General features: G+C 27.7%; 1 protein-coding gene across 1 annotated transcript in view; it reads right to left on the reverse strand.

The window, feature by feature from the left end:
- Positions 1-22,949, reverse strand: part of LOC102113603 (maltase-glucoamylase) — a 75,538-nt gene that overhangs the window by 41,233 nt on the left and 11,356 nt on the right. Inside the window, 15 exon segments of the mRNA XM_088068958.1 lie at positions 889-1,006; positions 3,514-3,598; positions 5,019-5,132; positions 6,583-6,702; positions 6,783-6,914; positions 8,079-8,204; positions 9,290-9,402; positions 11,094-11,172; positions 11,174-11,194; positions 12,861-13,032; positions 15,055-15,206; positions 16,986-17,095; positions 19,285-19,405; positions 21,776-21,849; positions 22,761-22,878. Coding sequence (XP_087925084.1) covers positions 889-1,006; positions 3,514-3,598; positions 5,019-5,132; positions 6,583-6,702; positions 6,783-6,914; positions 8,079-8,204; positions 9,290-9,402; positions 11,094-11,172; positions 11,174-11,194; positions 12,861-13,032; positions 15,055-15,206; positions 16,986-17,095; positions 19,285-19,405; positions 21,776-21,849; positions 22,761-22,878 — 1,655 coding nt within the window.

Raw genomic sequence — 22,949 nt, forward strand, 5'->3', positions numbered from 1 at the left:
AAATTAAATAAAATAATGGATTAAAATGAGATTAAAAAGGAGATTGAAATGAAACAATGGAATGAAAGAATCGAGTAACAACAAAATAAAAGAATGGAAAAATAGAATGGAATAAAATAGTGGAATAAAATGAGATTAGAAAAGGACATTGAAATTAAGTAATAGAATAAAATAATGGAATAAGGTAATGAAAGAAAATAACAAAAAATGGAATAAAATAATGGAATAAAATAATGAAATGAAATGAGTTTAGAGGAGCTAAAATAAGAAATTCAAATCACAAAACGGCAAAATGAGATAAAATGAGTTTAAAAAAGAGATAAAATAAATTATAACAAAATAATGAAATAAAATGAAATTTTAAAAAAAGGGAAATAAGATAATGGAATAAGATAACAACACAAAGTAAGAACATCAATGAATAAAAGTAATGAAATAAGATGGCTTTGAAAAAGAGATAATAAAATAAAATTATCTTAAAAGAGGAGATAATAAAAGAGTGGAATAAAATAATGAAATTAATTAATGGAATAAAATGAGCTTTAAAAATAGATAAAATAAGCTAAGAAAATAAAATTAGCTTATAAAAAGGAGATAAAATAATATAATAAAATAAAATAATGGAATAAAATAATTTACCTTAAAAAATAAAAATAAAATATAAATTACCTTAAAAAAGGGAGAAAATAAAATGATAGAATAATGAAATGAGATTAAAAACCAAAAAATAATAATAAGAATAAAATAATGGAAGGGAAAGGGAAAGAAAAGGAAATGGGAAATAGAAGGGGAAGGAGAAGGGAAGGGGAAGGGGAAAAGGAAGGGAAACAGGGGATGGAAGGGGAAGGGAAGACAAAGGTGAATGGGAAGGGAAAAGGGAATTCTCACCGGAGCGTTGCCAGTGCCATGGAGTGGCCGTACAGGCTGTGCACGTCATACTGCCGGCCCCAGGACTGGACAGCATCCAGGCAGAGTGACCGTCTGAAGAGCGGCCAGTCAGCCACACCTGCGAGGGGACATGGGAATTGGAGAGAAATGGATTAAAATTGTATGTTATGTATTGTTGATATATGTATGTATGTGGGTTATATAAGTTACAACATTATTACTATTAATTTTAAATAGAATTTTAAAAATTGTTTATTATTTTTCTCTTTCATTTTCTGCTTCTATTTCTACTACTTCTAATTCTATTTTTGCTTATACTTTTACTTCTTTTTTTTTATTGTCATTATCATTATTATAATTTCCATCATCATAATAATGACAATAATTATTATCATTATTATAATTATTTTCATTATAATCATTATAATTGCATTACCATTTTCATTATCATAATCATCTTTATTATTACTATCATTATTACTTATTATATATTATTCCTAATTAATATATGTATATCAATTATGTCTATTACACATTAATTATATACAATATATAAAAAGACACACTAAATGTATTCAATCTTTATTACATTCTAGTTATTTATAATTAAATAACTTCACAAAATAAATGAATAATTATATTAATAAAATTTATATTAGACACATTATTTATGGTATATATGTATTGATTTATATGTATTAATATTATTTTAATGTATACAAATGTATACATTTATATTTTAATTATATAGGACTTATATGTGTTATTTAAGTTATACAATTATTTTATTGCTATTCATACATATTAGAGATCATTACAGATTATTACATATTCTGTAAGTAAGTTATGTATGGTCTATGAAAATTAGATACATTTAATATATTCAATATTTACTTCATTCAATATTTATTGTTTAAAGATAAAATTCCATAATTTCAGAAAAAAAATTATATCTATACAACCTGTATAAAAGTATATGCATTTATATGACATAACAAAAGTATTATTTTCATTTATATAAAGGTATAAGTTATTTTTTAATTGTACATTATTCATATATGCTATATAAGTTATTATCACATTGTTATATTAACTTATTACATATTCTTCTGTGCATAAATTATGTTATATAAAAACTAGATACATTCATTTATTCAATATTCATTATTTATAGATAAAATGACAATGTCATGAAATGAAATAATTACATAATAATTATATTCATAAAAACAATATATAAATCTCTATTATATATTAATTAATAAAATATTATTTAAATGCATACAAATGGTCGAATTACATTTAAATTATATAGGGTTTGTATGTGTAATATGCTATTCTTTTATTGTTATACATATATTGATGACATACAATATATTTATATATGATATTCTATTATTATCTATTGCTGCATATGTAAATGATATATGTTGCACATATATATGTTCCATATTAATGATATAGATTCTATATATTGAGATTATTAATTATATTTATTATATTTTATATATAATAGATATAAATGTTTATTATAGGTAAAATTTTGCAATTTTGCAAAATGTGTATGTAATTATATCTATAAAATTTAAGTATAAATCCATACATTTGTACAGTTATTAAAGTATTTGAATATAAACAAAGGCATAGAATTAGATTAGAAGTCTATAGGATTTATGTGTTGTATAAGTTATAAAATAAAATGATATTGTTATACAAATATATTAACATATTATAAATAATAATTTACAAATTATATGCAAGAATAAAACAAAAAAATTATAATATTTATATGTATTAGAACAAAATAAAATATTAGAAATAACTAAAAAATCGATAAATAAGAAAACAGATAAAATAAAATAAATATATTAATATGAATAAATATAAATACAAGGGGACTATTTTGATGTTTATCTTTATAAAGTATTTGCCACTATAACTTATTAACAAATAGATTACAACCACATTTATGGAGTGGAAACATGAGATTTTCTTCTTGGCCCAGATAATTACTGAAAATAACCACTTCATTTTAAAATGTGGCATAAATAAATAAAATAAACATTGAAAGATAAAAGTAAATATGAACATAAATGTAGACAATATATTAAATTAAAATAAAAATAAAAAATAAACTTAAAAGTGAACATAAAAATTAATGAAAAATAAATAAAAAATAAACATTCTCCCTGAGTGATAATTATTGAAAATAAATGGATCTTAAAATTGAGCATCAATAAATAAAAATAAAAAAAAATAAACATTGATTCATAAACATAAATGTAAATCTAAACAATATATAAAAATGAAAATAAAAATTAAAATTAAACATAAAAAACATAAAAATAAACATAAAAACAAATATAAAAATAAAAGAAACCTTAAAAATATTAAAATAGATAAACCAAAACAGAAACAAATATATACATCAAACACAAAACCCCCATAAATGCAAACAAAAAAAATCACAGAATTAAACATTAAGATAAACAAATAATAAACAATAAATATAAAAATAAACATGAAAATTAAAAATAGAAAAGTAAAGATTGAAATAAGAATAAAAATTCCATATTCCCAGTGAATTTTCCATGTTCCCACTGATTTTGGGGGATTTTCTCTTACGGGGGGTGTAGGGGGGAAAGTTCCATGTGCTGTCAGTGCAGCCTCTGGTGGAGCCAGGGATGAAGCATGCAGCCTCGTTCATGTCCTGGAAAATCACAGAATCCAACTTAAAACCAAAATTGGAATATTGAAATATTTTAATATTTTAATATTTAATGGCAAATCCTCATGGGTTTTTTGCCTAATTAAATTGGAATTTTGAGGTGAAATATGGAATTTAATTAAAATTAATGAGGAGATAAAATTCCCCTGCTTGCAAGAAGTATTGAAGAAATAATGGTAACAATAGTAATAATAGTAGTATTAATATAAATATTAATATGAAGTATTAATAAATGTTGCGATTGTATAATTATATTGTGTATAATTATTATAGTTTACCTATACTTTAATATCATTTATGTAGTAAAAAAGCATAAATAATGTAATAACTAATATAACGGGTATTATTTCAATATCACTAATAAAATTATTATATTATAGACTTATAATATTATAACTACATTATCATCACATTATCATCATATTATATTAGTATAAAAGAAATTATATTAAGCATTATCCTATTATTTACACCATATATGGTAACAAATGACAAATGTATGTACTGTTTCTTAATATAAAAAATGTATTGATATAAATAGTAACACAATAGACATTATATTTGTATTGACATTAAAATTAATAATTAATAATATAATAGACATAATTTTATTATTATAATATCGTAATAATGTAAAAGACATTACAGATATTATTTATTATATTGTATCTAATAATAAATGATAAATTGACATATAAATTATTAACACAAATTATAAGAAATATTAAATTGAATAATGTAATATCTATTATATTAATGGATATGTTAATATTAATATTTCTGTATTATGATACTATAATCCTAGGTATCAGGTTATTTATTATGCAGTATCAAAAAACCAAATCATTAATTTCTGTATCATTTGGTAATAAAATCTCTGCATAAATAAAAAAAATCCAATAGAATGTCTACCTTATTACATTATAATCCATATTTTATTAGATGTTATACTGTTTATAATAATAAATTTTAAATTTATATATAATTTATTAATACAAATTCTGTATAAATAGTAAAATAATATACTACTATTAAATATAATTAAATCCATTACCTAATGTCTAATTTTATTAATATTATTGGAATTTTATTTAATATTTAATAGCTTACATTAGTATTAAATACATTATAAGTATGAAATTTAATATTAATAACAATTATTTTGATTTTATTAATTAATTATAACAATAGTTTAATGGTAATATTAATTATTGTTGTTTTATTAATTAATATTCATAATTATAAAAGTATTGATATAAATATTAATATTTTTTTGTAATTGTGGTTGCAGGCACTTTTCAGAAAGATTAAATTTCCTCAAATTCCCTTTTTCTGACAGAATCCAGCATCTGTTTCCATTAAAACAATTAAAAATTATATATAAATTTTGGGGTTGGCTCACGATCCAGATGCCGTCGTAGGGGATGAGCTCATGGAATCTTTGGAATTCCTGCTCCCACCACTCCACACACACGGGGTTGGAGAAATCTGGGAAAACCACCTGGCCTGGCCGTGCCTGGGTGAAAAAAACACCTGATTGGTTAAAATCGGGATTTTGGCACAGGGGAAAAACAGGAATTTTCATGCTTCCAGTGGGTTTGGGGATTTGGGGCCTTGGAGGGATAGAAAAAAAATTAACAAAAAATAAAATCTAAAATATAAAATAAATGAATCAAAATAAATCAAAATTTTGTTTAAAAAAATAGAATTAAAAATCAAATTTAAATATTGAAAAATTAAAGATTAAAAATAAATTGAAATATATTTATGAAAAATAGAAAATAAAATAAAAAATTCAAAATAAGTAAAACTAATTAAAAAAACTTTAAAAATTTAAGTAAAGTACAAAAAATAAAAAATAAAAATAAAAATAAATCAAAATTATGTTGAAAAATAAAATTGAAACTCAAAATATTGAAAAATCAAGAAATTGGAACATGTCAAAACTGATGTTTAAAAATTAAAAAATTCAAACTAAGTAATTACCTCTCCCATCAGTGTCATTGGCCATCAGTTAATGAATTACCTCTCCAATTAGCATATGGGGAATTAATTCATTCCCTCTTCAATTCAGAGGTGGGGCTCTTAATTCGCTCTCCAATTAACACCAGGGCTAATTATTAATTACCTCTCCAACTGGCTATGGGGGCTATTAATTCCTTCTCTTGTCAGTGTTTGGGGCCATTAATTAATGAATTATCTCTCAAATTAGTTGTGTGGGCTAGTAATTAATTATTTACCACCCCAAGTAGTAGCTGGGGCTAATAATTCCATCTCCCACCAGCACCAGAGGCTATTAAGTAATGAATTACCTTTACAATTAACACCAGGGGCTATAATTCCCTTTCCAACTAAAATCAGGGGCAATTAATTCCTACATCAATTAGAATCAGAGACTACTAATTAGTTTTCTCTCCAATCAGCACTGAGGCCGTTAATTACTTCAGTCTTCAATTACCACCAGGGGCTATTAATTAATGAATTCCCTCTCCCTTTAGAATCAGTGGTTATTAAGTAATTCCCTCTCCTATGAGCATCAGGGGCTATTAATTAATTCCCTCTCAAATTCGCTTTGGGGGCTATGAATTCCCTCTTCCATTAGTGTTTGGGGCCATTAATGTATGAATTACCTCTCCAATTGTCATTGTGGGCTATTAATGAATGAATTACTTTCCCAGTTAGCATCAGGAGCTATTAATTAATTGCCTTCCCAATTAGTGGCAGGGGCTATTGATTAATTTCCTCTCCAATTCACATGTAGGGCTATTAATTCCCTCTCCAATTAACACCAGAAGTGATTAATTACCTTTCCAGTTAGAGTCAGTGGTTATTAATTAATTCACTCTCCCCGGAGAGGCTACTAATTATTAAGCTGGAGGCTATCAATTATTAAATTCCCATTACAATTAATATCAGAGGATATTAATTCTCTCTCCAGTTAACTTCACAAGCCATTAATTAATTACCTCCCCAATTAGCGGTGTGACGCCATCAGACTCGTTGACCCACACCCGTTTCTCCTGGCCTCTCTCGAAGGTCCTGTAGGGGCTCCCGTCTGCCATTGGCTCCATGGCGATGGCAGCATCCTAAACCCACCAAAAATGGGGAAAAACCTCTGATTTCCGCATTCCCCAAAAAATGATGGGAAATGGGAAAAATCCCTCACCAGGACAATGACGAATTTCTGCTCAGCGGCACTCAGGAATTTGCGGAAATTGGGAAGATCGTGGAATTTGATTTTGTCGTAGGTGAAATCCTTGCACCCGTCCATGGCATCGATGTCAGTGTACTGCACATCCTGGGGACATGGATTTGGGGTAAAATTCCTTGAACAACACTGGATTTGGGAACATTTAAGTTTTTAAAATTCTTTTCTACCATAAAATTGGAGTTGAGGGCAGAGGATTTTCCGAAGTTTGCGGGATTATGGAAATGGGATTTTGGGGATGGGGATGGAGCTCATTTTTGTGGGAAATTAAGGGAAATTATTTGGGAATAATTTGGGAATTAAGAAATGAATGGGGAGAAATCAAAATGGGGAAACCACTACTAGAAAAATGGGGGAAGATGTAAAATAATTTGGAGTCTTTTATGTAGCATATGGATTATATAATCAATATAAATATTATATTATATTAAATAATAAAATATAAATTTAATAAATTTTAATATTATTAAAAATTTGCATTTAATAATAGTATTAAATATAAAATGTGTATTAATTATAGAAAATATAAATTATATTTTAATTATATTAAATGTAGGATATAGAATATAGGTGTATAATGTGGATTATATGGAATACAGAATAAATGATAGAGAATAAATATAGACTATATTATAGATATCCTATAGAATACAGAATATTATATAATATACGTTATACAGATTATAAAGGAAACATAAAATTCAGAACAGAGAATATATGTTATATAAGAAATAATATATAGAATGTAGACTATAGATTTAATATGAAATCATTGTATAATATTGACATAGACTACAGGCATATATATGTTATATATTATTTGTGAAATAAAATATGGAATATGGACTTTATTATATCGGATTCAGAAGTTAAAAATTTGGCACATTATATTTAGATATTCTGTAGAGTACAGAATAAATAATAAACCCATATAGAATAAAATATATATATATAATGCAGAATAAAGACTAAATATGGGATATGGCGTTATTATAGAATAAAATATATAGAATATGCCAATTTGTGATTTCTTAAATAGACAAATACATATGATATATAAATACAAAATATAAAAATAATTAATGCAATACCAAATGTAAAAATAAAATTTAATAGTGGATAATAATAATGGATAATAGTGGGGAATAATAATAGTAATAATAATAGTAATAAAATAATAAATAACAATAAAAATTATAATGAAAATAAAAATGAAATATTAATAATAAATATTTGAGTAGTGTTTTGACTCACATAGGGCAGCCCAATTGCCCGGTTCCGCTCCACCACAGCCTTCACCTCATCCAGGGATCCGTAACTGCGGTGGCTGAGCTGGAATCCCAGTGCCCAATACGGTGGGAGGGCGGGCAGCCCAATAAACTGGGAATTAGATATCAAAATTACTCACTTCCCTGAAATTCCCTGATTTCAATCCAAGTCTGAGAGGTGTCAGCCCAATAAACTGGTAATTTGACCCAAAATTTCCTCATATCCTTGAAATCCCAACATTCCAACCCAAACCTGGGCAGTTGCTGGCTGATAAACTGTTAATTCAACCCCAAAACACCTCACATTCCCAAAATTCCCCATTTCACTTCAAATTTCAGAAGTGACAGCCTGATAGACTGGGAATTCAATCCCAAAACACCTCAGACTTCCGAAATCCCAACATTCTGACCCAAATCCAGGAGGCGGTGGCACCAGCAGCTTAAATAAACTGGGAATTTGACCTAAAAACTCCTCATACTCCTGAATTTCGCTGATTTCACCTCAAATTTGGGTGGTGGCAGCCTGAAAAATTGGGAATTCTATTGGAGTCTGAGATATAGAGTGTGTGCCCTTGTTTCTAATACTTAGTTCTAGGATTCAAAGAAACACTGAATTTCATATAACATGAAATTCATGAGCATGTTTTCATGGTGATACATGAAAACAAATGTTAAAGTTAGATAGGAAAAGTCTAAGTGTGTTGACTAGAAAGTTCTTTAAATCACTGGGTGAAAAAGTAGTTTAGAGAACAGGAGACAAGATGGAGGATTTAGGGTGCTGTCTCTTGCCCTTCTTTCTTCTTCATGTTCTTCTCCTCGGGGTTTTTGGGTAGTAGTAAGTGATTGGATAGAAAATGCCGCAGTGCAGCACACAGGTGTTGGGTCATTGGGTCACTAAGAAAAATAATTGAGTTGGCATCTGTTAATTGGGTAAATGGACATATAAAAGACCTTGAAGAGGATCTTTGTTAGCCATTTTACCCTTTTCTATCATAGTGCACATAGCTCCTTGTTCCTTGTAATGCTGATAAGAAAAGAACAAACAACTGAGACCGAATGAGAGAAAACTGCCTCCCTCTCATCAACCTTCAGTTCAAAGGGAAAAAGAACTTAATCTAAAAGTCCCTAATGAGACAGAATTCAACCTGAAACCACCCCACATTCCTCAAATCCCCCAAATTCTCCCCAGATCTGCACCTGTACATATTCCTGCACCACCTGCTCGGGTGTGTCCCCCAAAAAGATGTAAAAATCCAAGATTCCTCCAATTGTCCGGAAAGTGACGGCGGGAGCCGGAGTCAGTGCCACCTCTACCGGCACAAAAACAGAAGAATATGCCTTTTGCAGTCAGAGAGGCACAGAGAGTGTGCCCTTATCTCCAATACCTGGCTCTGACTTCCAAGAAAGCACTGAATTTCATATAACACCATGGAAATAACTTTTAAATAGAAAAACTAGGAGTGTGAGCGTGTTAGAGAGTTTTCTTAAGTCACGAGGTGAAAAAGGTGAAGTTTAAGGTTTAAGCCCTTTTAGAAAACAAAAGACAAGATAGAGGATTTAGGGTGTTGCCTCTTGTTTCTTTCTTCATCTTCTTCTCGAGGTTTTTGGGTAGTAATAAGTGACTGGATAGAGAATGCAGCAGTGCAGCACACAGGTGTTGGGTCATTGGATCACTAAGAAAAATAATTTACTTAGCATTTGTTAAATGGATAAATGAACATATAAAAGACCTTGGGAAAGTTCTTTGTTAGCCATTTTGCACCTTTCTATCTTGGTGCACGTAGCTCCTTGTACCCTGTATACATGTAATGCAGAGAAAAGAAGAATAAACAACCAAGTCTGAACACAAGAAACAGCCTCTGTCTCGTCACTTTCAGTCCTGGGGAAAAGAACCCAGTTACCAGTGTTGCATCAGGACATTTGCCCAAATGCCCCCAAATTTTGATGGAAATTTAAAGGCATCCCAGAATTTGAAATTTTGAATTTTTTTCAGTTTTTTTTTTTTTCCTTAAGAAATGCTGATTTTCACTCATTTATAGCCCCAAAAAGGGAAGGGGAACAAGAAGGCAGGATTTGGTCGCAATAATTTTATTTTATTAATTTTATTTAATTAATAATTAATTAATTAAATTGATGGTTTGAATTTAGTGCTTAAAGGATTAAAATATCAATGAATAAATTATCACTCAATAAATTCACTTAAATTATCACTGAATAAGATTATCACTGACTTAAATTATTTAATAAATTACCACTTAATCAAATTATCAAGTAACTAAATCTGCAATTTGAATTCAATAAATAAAATTAAATTAATTTAATCCACTCAGCCAATTAATATAATGGAAATAATTTAAATTGAATAATTTAAGTTTTTATTAATTTTATTTTAACAGAGTTAAATAATTTAAATAAAAAACTTTGTCTTAATTTTTAAATTAAGTTTTTAAATTTTAATTTCAATTAAATTCCTTCAATTAATCCATTCAGTCAATAAATGCAATAATTGAATTAAATAATTTCAATTAATTATTCAGATAATTAATTTAATAACACCCAAACACATTCACACAGATTTTAGGCCAATTCAGGGATTTTATTTCCAATTTTGGCTGAAATTTGAATTTTTTCCCCCCAAATTGTCTTGAACAGTAACAAATTATGTTTTTATATTTGATAAAAATTAAATAAATATTAAAAATTAGTATTATTTTTATATTTAGAAATACAGAGGACATTTTACTTTCATAAACATAAAAATAAATGTATTGATTTTTATATTTTTATTATGTAAACAATAATAATTTATAAATGTATAAAATTATTTAAATTTTAATAAATATATTTTATTCAAACATTAAAATTTTGTGAAAGGTAATATTTTAAAAAAGTAAACATTTTGCAAGAATTTAAAAAAATTAATATTTTCTAGAAAAATAATATTTAAATAAATATTTTATAATATTTTTAGTATTTTTGGCATTATTTGGAATTTCCTCACCCATGGCATTGCTGTTCATCAGGAAAACACCCATGGAAGCTCCAGAATTGTCTTCCAAACAGAGGAAAAATGTATGTACCTCCGGCCAAGTTCTCCACACTCTGACAAAAAATGGAGAAAATCATTAAAATTAAAAAAAATAATAATTACAAACACTTCAAAAATCAACCACCATAGGGGAAACATCAAAATTATCAATTATAGCATTATCTTTTAAATTTCTGCTTTTATTTAAAATATTTTCAAGTGTTTCAAATCACCTTAAAGCAGAAAGTTGGGGAAATCTCCCCCAAAAATTGGGGATTTTGGAGAAAAAACCCCAAATTCTTCCCAATTTCACTTAATTTTTATCTAAAATAATAACAAAATAAATTTACTTTTTTTTACTTAAAAAAATAATTAAGCTTCAAAATTTAGCATAAAAAGTATTAAAAGTCCTTTCTTTAGGAACATGTCAGGTCTTCCTGCAAAATCCCCCGAAAAATTTGGATTTGGGAATGCAGAAAAAAAAAAAGGGGGTGGGAAATGAGAAGCATCAAAGGCTGATTAAAAATCTCAGATTTTCTAAGGTGATTTTAGGGGTTTTTCTTTGGAATTCAGGTTTACATTTTATCCTAACCTTTAGTTTTATATTAATTTCCATGTTGTTTTTTATTTTCAATCTTCAATTTACTTTTTATTTAATGAACTTAAATTTTATTTCAATTCTTAAATTTTATTTGCATTTTTATTTCTTTTTGAAATTGATTTTCAAAACTTTAATTTGATTAATTTAATTTTAATTTTTACAATTTTAACCTTAGTTTAATTTATGAAGTTTAGTTTTCATTTATAGATTTAATTTTTTATTTATTTTTCATTCTATATTTATTTTTCTATTTAAATTTTATTTTTATTATAATTGAAATTTAATTTTAAATAATTTTCATGAATTTTATTTTATTTCCCAATATTTTCATTTTATATCTAGTCATGTCAATTTTCCCTCCATTTCTCCTTTTTATTGATACTTGGAATTTTCTTTGCTTCACTTCCACTTGGTCTTTTCCTTTCTTCACTCCCATTTGATTTTTTCCTTTATCTCACTCCCATTTTCTTTTTAATTCTTCATTTTTGCAACATAATTGTCTAATCATCAAATTTAAACTTTAATTTTTAAAATGAAATTTGAAAAATTAAAATTTTCTGTCTTGATCTTTGACATTTTTATTTGAATTTTAAACTTTAAACTATGACTTTAAAAATTAAATACTGCATTTTTAATTTCAAATCCACTATCATTTAATGTCCAAATTTAAACTTAAATTTTAAACTAAAACTTAGATTTTTAAATTTTAATTTATTCTTTTAAGTTTCAATTGTAAGTTTTTAATTAAATTAATTAAAAATTTAAAATGAAATTTAACTTTTTAAATTTAATTTTAAACTAAATTTTAAACCTTAAACTTTAAATTTTAAATTTAACATTTCAAAAACCAATTATAAATTTTAAATTTCAAGCATTAAACTTTAACTTTTAAAATTTGAAGTTCAATCTTTAAACTTTGAACTCTAAACATTAAAATCACCATTTCATGTCAAATTTCAGTTTAAAAATTCTCACATGCCTTCCGGCTCTGCAAACAAATTCCAAACAATCCAGAAAAACCTCATTCCAATGAGAATTTCACCCATCAAAACCTTAAATTTTTGCAAATTTTTAATGGAAATAGAAATCCCAAAGGCCAAATTTGCCCCAAAAGCGGGGAGATGAGCCCAAAGCCTCACAGCAGAGGGGGCGGCGTGGCGGCTGAAGAGGGGCCAGGTTTTCCAGTGCAGATCGTGCCGGAAGCTCCGGTGGAGATGCTCCCCCAGGCCATAGACGTTGGAGCTGGGAATTCGGGTGGAAATCTGCAGGAATTGCTCGGAAAACACCAAGGGGCCGATGGTGGTGTCGAATCTGGGGTGAAAAAAATTGAAATTTGTAATGCAAAAAATTTAAAATTTAGGTATTAAGCATTTGAAACGAAGAATTGTGAAATGAAAATGAAAACAAATTAGAAAATAAAATCTAAAATTGAAAATTGAAATGTAAAATACCTCAAACATAAATATCCAATAGAAAATCTAAGATTTTAAATTTAAATTTTTGATTGTCAAATCTGAAATCTAAAATTTAAAATCTAAGACTTGAAATTTAAAATTTGAATTTTCAAGTTTAAAATAAAAAATTTGAAACTTAGATAATATTTAACTAAATGCCTAAAGCTGAAAATGTAAGATTTGAAGTTAAAATCGGGAATTTAAGGTTCAAGACAAACAAAAATAGAAAATTTTAAACTTAAACCTTAAACCTTAAAATTTAATAATTAAAACCTACCATTTAAAAGTTTAACCTTAAAATCAGAAATTTAAAACTTAAAAATTTAAAACCTAGAACTTCAAACTCAAAATTTAAAATTTTAATTTAAAATTGGAAATTAAGTTATAATTGGAGAAAATACTGTTTGGAGCAGAAAAAAATGCACAAATTTTCATTCTGTTTTTATTTATTTTCAGAAAACACTTTTGGGATCCATTTGAAAAACTTCTCTTGAAACTTTCCCTAAATGTTCTTTCAGTTTCTATTTAATTTTGAAAAATAATTCTGGGATAATTTTTAAAAAAAATTTTGTAAATTTCCTTTTAGTTTTTATTGCATTTAAAAAATTGGGACTTACTTAAAAAATCTTCCTCCAAACACAGTCCAAACTTTCCTTCAGCTTTCATTTAATGTGGGGAAAATAATATTGGAATCTGAAAATTGCTCCAATTTTCCTCCAGTTTTTATTTAATTTGGAAAAACAACTTTGGAAATTCTTTGAATGATCCTAGGAGTATATTCCCGAAACTGAAAAAAACGAAAGGAAAACTTTATCAATTTTCTAGGGAAGTTTTCAAAACAATCCCAGACTTATTTTTTCCAAATTAAATAAAAACTGCTATACTTTATGCAATTTTCAGCTCCAAATAGAATTTTTGTCTAAATTAAATAAAAAAATTGATGCAAAATCGAAGCAATTTTCTGATCCCGACATTAATTCCCCAAAATTAAATAAAACCAAAGCAAAATTTAAGGAATTTTTAAATCCCAAAATAATTTTTCCTGAATTAAATAAACCAAAGGAAAAATTAAGGCATGTGTTGGTGGTTTAAAAAACTCTAATTTTCTAAATTAAAAAAAAAGAAAATTAAATTAATTTCCAAGTTAAATAAAAACTGAAGAAAAATTTGGAAATTTTCTAAGAAACTTTTTCAAAAGTGATCCCAAATTTTTTTTTCTAAATTAAAGAAAAACCACGAAAAATTCATTTTTCATATTCCAACTTTATTTCCCAAAATTAAATATTTTTAAATGAAATTTAAAATAATTTTCTAACATTTAAAAAAATCCCAGAATTAATTTTTCCAAATTCAATAAAAATTGAAGGAAAATTTAATCAATTTTTAGATCCCCAAAAATACTTTCCCCAAATTAAATTGAAGTCTAATTAATGGAAAATTAAGACAAATTTCCAGGGTTTCAAGTAGATCCCAGCATTGGATTTTTCCAATTTAAATAAAATTAAAATTAAAAATAAATCAGTTACCAAAGAAAATGAAATAAAAACTTAAAATTAAAAAGGAAAATTAAAGGAATTCCCAAATCTGAAAATTCTTTTCCCCAAATTAACTAAAAAACAAAGGAGAATTCAATAAATTTTTTAGTATTTCAAAGAAATCCTGATATTTATCCCAGATTAATTTGGAATTTCCCAGCATTTATCCCAGATTAATTCAGAATTGTCCCATTGGCTCAGCCCTTCCTGATGACAAATTTGCCTTTTTAGGGAGCAAAAAAGCCCCCCCAAAAAGCAGGGAAAAGGACAATTTAACGATTAAAGCTTATAAATCCAGCCCAAGGCAGGAATTTTTTGAGGCAAAACCTGGGAAATTTGCTCACATGACTTTGCCGGTGCTGGCTCGGATAACCTGGATCCCAAAGGGATTTTCCTGGAATTTCAGCAGATATTTGGGGTCAGAGGCAGCGGGGCCAGAAAAGGGCCCAATGTGGTCGTGGGGGACCTCAAACTGCTGCTTTTCGGGGTCGGTGAACTGCAGAAAAAAGGGGAAAAATGGGAATTTGGGGATTATCTTTTGGGGGTGGAAATGATAGGTTTTGAGATTGGAAATTTGGGCTCAGAGGGGTGGGGATAAAAGAAATGGGAAAAAAGGGATATAAAGGGGGAAAAGGAAAAGGGAGAAAAGGAAATTAACTAATTGGAGAATATAAAAGGAAAAGGGGGAAAAAGGGGAAATAAAAACGGGAAAAGGAAAATAAAATGGAAATAAAAAAGGAAAAAGGAAAGAAATTTTAAAAAGGGGGAAGGGAACATTAATAAATGAAAAGAGAAGAGAAGAAGAAATTTGGGAAAATTTAAAATAAGGAAATATAAGTGAAATTGAAGTGGAAAAAGGGAAATAAAGAGGAAATAAGAAAAGGAAAAGGGAAAAAAAATAAAATTTAAAAGGGGGGAAATTGGAAATTGAAGAAGGAAAAAATTGGAAAGGGGAAATAACAGGGAAATAAAAAACGGAAAAGGGAGAAAGGAGGAGAAATGAAAAACTGGGAAATTAAAAAAGGAAAAGGAGAAAAGGAAAAAATCAAAATAAATAAAGGAAACTCCATTTCCTTTTCAAAGGAAAATAAAGGTGACAGAAAAAAGGAAAAGGGAAAAAAAGAAAAAAAATTTTAAAAGGAAAATAAACAGAAATGAATAAAGGGTAAAACGGGAAAGAAATTAAATAAATGAAGGGAGAATAAAGGGAAAATAACAAAAGGAAAGGGGAGAAAAGGAAAAGAAGTAATTTTAAAAGGGAAAAAAATTGAGAAAAAATAGAAGTAGAAAGGAAAAAAGGAGGAAAAAGGAAGGAAAGAGGGGAAAAGGAGGCAGTAAATAAAGGGAGAAAAATAAGGGGGAAAGGGAGAAAAATGCAAAAAAGAAGAAAAAAGGGAGGGAAAAGAAGGAAGAGGAAAAATGGATGGAGAAGAGGGAAAAAGAGGGCGGAGGGAGTAAAAAGGGTTAATTTTAAAAGGAGGAAAAAAGAGGGGGAAAGGGGAGAAAAGGAAAGAAAAAAGAAAAGAAGGAAACTCAACAAAAGATAATAGAAACCAGGAAAAAAACCCAAGAAACGGATTAAAAGGTGACACGATCTAAAAAAAAAAAAGAAAAAAAAAAGTAAAAAGAAAGAAAAAAAAAAGTAGGAAAATATTTTTATATATCCACGGAAAGAAGAAAGGGAGGTAAAGGGAAAATTAAATTTTTAAAAAAGAGGAGGAAAGAAAGAAGAAGAAAAAAAGGAAAAAGAAACCCAGGAAAACTCAAAATAGAAAGGGAAATCAAAATCAAAATGGGAAAGGGGGCGTGAGAAAAAAGCGGAAAGGAAAGCTTTAAAAAGATATAAAAATATTTGAAAATGAAAAATTAAATGGGAAAAAGCAAAAAGCAGGGAAAAAGGGAATAGGAAAAGCAGAAAAAGGGGGGAAAGGGGGAAAAAATAAAGGAAATAAGGGGAAAAGGAATAAAGAAAAAATATAAAGAGAAAAAATAGTTAGACAAAATTGAGAGAGAAAAAAGGAAAAAGTATGAAAACCCCACCAAAAAACCCAAAACACTATATTCGAAGACAGTGAAGAGCCAAATTTAAACAAATCCCAATCTGTGCCACCCCAAATCCCGGGATTTTCCAGTATTTCCCCAACCCCTGTGCCCCAAGCCCTGAATTTCCCACAAACCACAAAGTGATTGGAATGCGCTGCGCGGAAAACACGCCCAGACTGGGGAATTTCCACGGAATTTTCCCTTTTCCCAGGCAGTTTCCCCCGGGCTGCACCTGCAGGCGGAGCCGCGCGGAGCTCTGGAACTGCGCCCGGAGCCGCACGAGGTCCGCGGCTGCCCCGAAGAGTGACGGGGACGGGAGCCGGCGCAGGAGCACCTCGAGGCCTGCGGGAATCGGCAATTTCAGAGAATTGGAATCCATCCCATCCCATCCCATCCCATCCCATCCCATCCCATCCCATCCCATCCCATCCCATCCCATCCCATCCCATCCCATCCCATCCCATCCCATCCCATCCCATCCCATCCCATCCCATCCCATCCCATCCCATCCCATCCCATCCCATTCCTTACTCTATTTTATTTTATTCTATTTTTTCTATTTCTTATTTATTGTATTTTTTCTATTATTTACCATTTTTATTTTTAAACCTTATTTTATTTTTTAAATTTTATTTAATTTTTATTCTATTTTTATTTTAATTTTTAAATTTTGTTTTATTTAAATTTTTAAACTCAATTTAATTTCATATCTTATTCTATTTTAATTTTATTATATTCTACTCATTTTTTAAATTAAATTTTTAAAGATTTCATTTCATGGTTTATTCTATTTAATTTAATTTTTGAATTTTCTTTACATTTGGTTTGATTTGATTCTATTCTATTTTATTTTTATTTTCTTTTAAAATTTTATTTTATTTTAATTATTTTATTTAAACTATTGTATTTAATTTTTATGGTATTTTATTATGATGTTAATTTTATTTTATTGAATCAAAATGAAATACAATGAAATAAAATAACATACAGCAAAGTTGTTAAGTTAAATACTGAAAAATGAAAGAAAAAATAAAGTAGAAAAAAGTAGAATACAACACAATACAATAAAACAAAACAGAACAAAATATAACAATAAAATAAAATAAAAAAATAAAATAAGGTGAAATAAAATATAATAAAAACTTAATTGAATTAAACAAAATAAAGTGAAAATAAAATGCAGCAAAATAAAATAATAAAGAACACAGCTAAATAAAGGACGATATAATAAGTAAAACTGAATTAAATAAAACAAAAAATATAATATGAAAATTAAAAGCATAAAATAAAGCAAATGAAAATAATTTAAATTAAATACTTTAATTTAATAAGAACTAAATTCTAAAATAAAATAAATTTAATTTAAATTAATTTCATTACAATTTAATAAATATGAACTAGAAAATTAAACCAAACAAAAAAAATCATATAAATTAAAGATTAAGTAAAATTTAATTGAAAATTATATTAAGGCTTAAAATTAAATTTAACTTAAATTAGAATTAAACTTAACTAAATCAAAATTACTTAAATTAAATTATATTATGTTAAAATTAAATTAAACTGAATTTTAAAAATAATTAAATTTAAAATTAAACTGGATTAAATTTCAATTTAATAAAATTAAATAAGAAATTAAAATTAAACTAAAATAAATTAAAGTAACATAAATTTACATTCATTTAAAATAAACATACATTAAATTAATTAAAAATGAAATGGAATTCGAAATGAAATAGAAAAATAAATTAACATAAAAAGTTAAATTGAGTCAAATTAAGTTAAATTACAATTTAATTAAAAAGTAAATAAGAAATTAAATTAAAATTAAACTAAAATGAATTAAGCCAAAATAAATTTAAATTAAGTTACATTAAAATTAGATTAAACAAAAATTTAGTAATGTTTAAATTTTAAATTAAATGAGTTAAAACGATTTGAATTACAATTTAACAAAAATTAAATAAGAAATTAAATTAAAATTCAACTAAACTACATTAAACTAAAATTAATTTACATTCAATTAAATTTTCATTGAATTAAATTAATTAAAAATTAAAGAGAATTAAAAATAAAATGAAAAATTATATGAGGAAAAATTAATTTGAAAATAAAATAAAATTAAAATTAAATCAAATTACATTAAAATTAGCTTAAACTTAAATTTAGTAGTAATTATATTTAAAATTAAATTTAAAATTAAATTCAATTCAATTCAGTTCAAATATAACACAAATTAAATAAGAAATTAAAAGCAAAGTAATTTAAATCAAAATAAATTTACAATAAATTAAATTAAACTGACATTTAATTAATAAAAAATGAAATGGAATTTGAAATGAAATTAATAATGAAATTTAAAATTAAGTTAAAAATGAAATTAATAGAAAAAGGAATTAACTTCGACACAAACTAAAAAGTAAATCAAATTAAATTAATTTTTTAATAATACATTAAATAACACGAAATTAAGGTGGCTGGAAGGGATTGAATGGCAGGAGTTGAACGGGGGATGCTGCAGCCAGCCCTACCCTGGCTCGTGGTGTGGGGGCCGCTCTCCAGCCGGTAGCCGTGCTCAGAGGAGAAGAAACACCAGGGCACCCCGGGCTCGCTGAGCGGGCTCCAGCAGCAGCCGCGCCGTTCACACAGACTCTGGGGAAAAAAACCCCGATTTTGGGCAGAATTGAGAAAAGAAAACCAGAAAAAGTTCGGGAAGAATTTTTTAAAATATAGAAAAAAAAATTGGAACAATTTAGAAAAAATTTATAAATAGATGGAAAGAGCTTGGAAAGAATTAGAAAAATTTTGGAAGGTATTATTGTGTGTTAAAAAATATATAATTAATTTAATGATAAATTATACTTTATTAATTACATTAATAATTGCATTGTTAATAAATTAATTCAAATTCATCCACATTTACCCATAATATCTCAATAAATGAATCAATTTGCACTATAAAAAGAAATTATTTTTAGGTCTATTTAAAAGAAATCTCCAGTATTCCAAAAATAGAAATAGAAATAAAAATATAAATATTAAAGATAAAAATAATAATAAATTCTATTTGTTTTTATATTTACTGGAAAGAAATAAAGTAGGATATTCTATAAATAAAAATAAAAATAAAAATAAAAATAAATTCTATTTATTTTTATATTAAATTCAAATATATAAAATTGACTACTCCATAAATCAAAATCAATTATGTTTATTTGATTTTTATATTTGTTCAAAATAAATAAAAGAGAATATTTTATAAATAAAAATAGAACTAAAAATCAAATCTCTCCAAATACTCGATTTACACAAATTCTTTAAATACAAACATAATTATGTATTTACATACATTTATCCATATACTTTGATCTTTGAACTTTGATTTGTAAATCATAATTTGTGAATTTTATCTTTAAACTTTGATTTATAAATTTTATCTCTGCTCCTTTTTCTGCTCCTGGCCCCTCCCAGGCAAAGTCCAGGAATTTGTACCCTCTCCCATAAAATTTAATGTTTTTATCAACGAGCCCCACCCACCTTGGCCATGACTTAAACTGCCCTGAAATTCCCCTGGAATTCCCTGGAATTCCCCCAATTCCCAGCCCCCAAAAACCCAATTCCCAGCCCTGGAGCTCCCTAAAATTTCCCCAATTCCCAGCCCCAAGATTCTACAAAATCCCCCACTCCTCAACCCCAAATCCCCCAAATCTCAAACACAAATTTCAAGCCCTAAAATTCCTCCAACCCCCTCAAGTCCCACCCCTAAAATTGCCCAAAATCCCCCAGATTTCCAGCTCTAAATCCCCCAATTCTCACTTCAAAAATTCTCACAATTCCCAGCCCCAAAACTGCCTGAATTTCCCCCAAATCCCACAAATTCCTCTAGTTCCCATCCCCCTAAACCCCCCAATTCCGAGCCCCAAAATTCCTCCAAATTACCAATTCCCAGCCCTAAATTCCTCCAAATTCCCAGCCCCAAAACCCCCTGAAATCCGCCCGGTCCCAGCCCTAAAACTCCCCCAATTCCCAGCCCTAAAATTCCACAAAATCCCACAAATGCCCATCCTAATATTTCCCCAAACCCCTACAATTCCCAGCCCTAAAATCCCCCAATTCCCAGCCCCAAAATTCCCTGAAATCCCCTAAATCCCAGCCCTAAAATTTCCCACAATTCCCCAATAATCAAAGATTAAAATGAGAACAATTAAATATTAAAATTGTGCTTAATAACATTTTAAAGTTATTACAATTATAATTAAATATTAGAATTACATAATTGAAATACTGGAATGACAATTAAGGATTTTTATGCTGTTGATTAATTATTCAAATTATTCTAATCAAACATTACTCTTTTCTTGTTTAAATATTAGAACGGTATCAATTAAGTAATAGAATAACAGTAATTAAAAATTTAACAAGTATTTATTAAATATTAAAATGTCTTGATTAAATACATTTAAATTAATCAAATATTTAAAATATTTTATTTGAATAACAAATGTCAATAAATAATATAATGAAATATTGAAATTATATTAATTAAAAATTAAAATTTTTTTGTCTTCCGTTCTTCATCCAGAAAAAAATGCACAAAATTTGGATTTTTCACACAATTTTTGATGGGAAATTTTGAAATTTTCATCACTCCCTGTTTTAATTTAGGCTCAAATGGGGAAATTGGGGTGGAAAATCAGGAATTTTGGGGATTAAAAGGAGAATTTTGAGTGGAAAATTGGGAGTTTTGGGGAGGAAAAGGGGGGTTTTAGTTTAAAATTTGGGGATTTGGGTTGGAAAGGAGGAATTTTGGGCGGGAATGGGGGATTTTGGGATTGTAAATGGAATTTTGAGTGGAAAATCAGGAATTTTGGGATTGAAAATTCGGGATTTGGAATAGAAAAATGAGGATTTTAGTGGAAAATCAGAATCTGGGGTGGGAAAAGGGGATTCTGAAGTTGAAAATGTAGATTTTGGGGTCGAAAAAGGGTTTTGGGCTGGAATATGGGGAATTTTTGTCCAGACCTTGGTGGCTGCATGGTCAGGGATGCAGTCGAGGCGCTCAGCCAGGGATACATTTGGGCACTGAGGGGAAAAACCTAGAGTGGGAATAAAGAATTAATTAAAAATTAAATTTAAATTGAAAGTGGGACTAGAAAATGAAAATTAAAATAATGAAATTAAAATAATGAAAATAAAAATTAATGAGAAGTAAGAATAATTGAAATTAAAATTAACATGAAGTGAAACTCAACTAAAATTGAGTAACATGAAACAAAAATCAGAATAATTGAAATTCAAATAAATGAGAAATAAATATTAAAATAATAAAAATTATAATTAAATCAAAATAATGAAAATCAAAACAATTAAAATTCAAATAAATTTGAAATAGAAATTAAACTGGCTAAAACTAAGGGGAAACGGAAATAAAAAAATTGAAGTTAAAAAAAAGAGAAATAAAAGTCAAAATAATTTAAAAAACAATAAAATATAGAAATGAAAAATACATTAAAATAAAATTAAACTAAAACTGTAAAAATAAAAATAATAGAAAATAAATTATTAATTTAATTTTAAATTTTAATTTAAAGGAATTAAACTACAGGTGCAAAAATTACAACCAAATTTTAAATAATATAGTAATAAAAATAAAATACACTTATATAAAGATATAAATTATATCAATATATAAAATATTATTATAAAATAACTACTTATTGTAATATTTAGTATTTCTTTTACATTACATTGAAATTTTAACCTAAAAAAAGTTTCAGAAAGCAAACGAACTTTAATTTTTCCCCACTAACTTTTATTCACTCCCTTTCCTCCTGCACCTCCAAATCTTTCCAAAAATCCCCAGCTCTTCCCCCCGGATCCCTGTTTCACCCCAAAATTCCCATTTTTCCCCTCAAATCCCCACTTTTCCCCAAAAAAATCCGTGGCTTTCCCCCCAAAAAGTCCCCTTTTTTCCCAAATCCCCGGTTTTTCCCCCAAAATCGCTCACGGGTTTCCCGGGATTTGGGGTCCCACGTCCCCAGGATGCCCAGCAGCACTCCGGCCACGGCCACTGCCACCAGGAACAGCGCCCCCAGCGCCAGCTCCAGGCGGCTCCACTGCCCCATCTGCCAGGAATTGGAGGAAAAACGGGATTTTGGGAATTCCGTGAATTCCCCAAAATTCCACACCCACTCCT

Source organism: Pseudopodoces humilis, chromosome 33 (genome assembly GCF_049639895.1).
Source record: "Pseudopodoces humilis isolate 2021_Gansu_Grassland_sample_001 chromosome 33, ASM4963989v1, whole genome shotgun sequence".
Lineage (NCBI taxonomy): Eukaryota > Metazoa > Chordata > Aves > Passeriformes > Paridae > Pseudopodoces > Pseudopodoces humilis.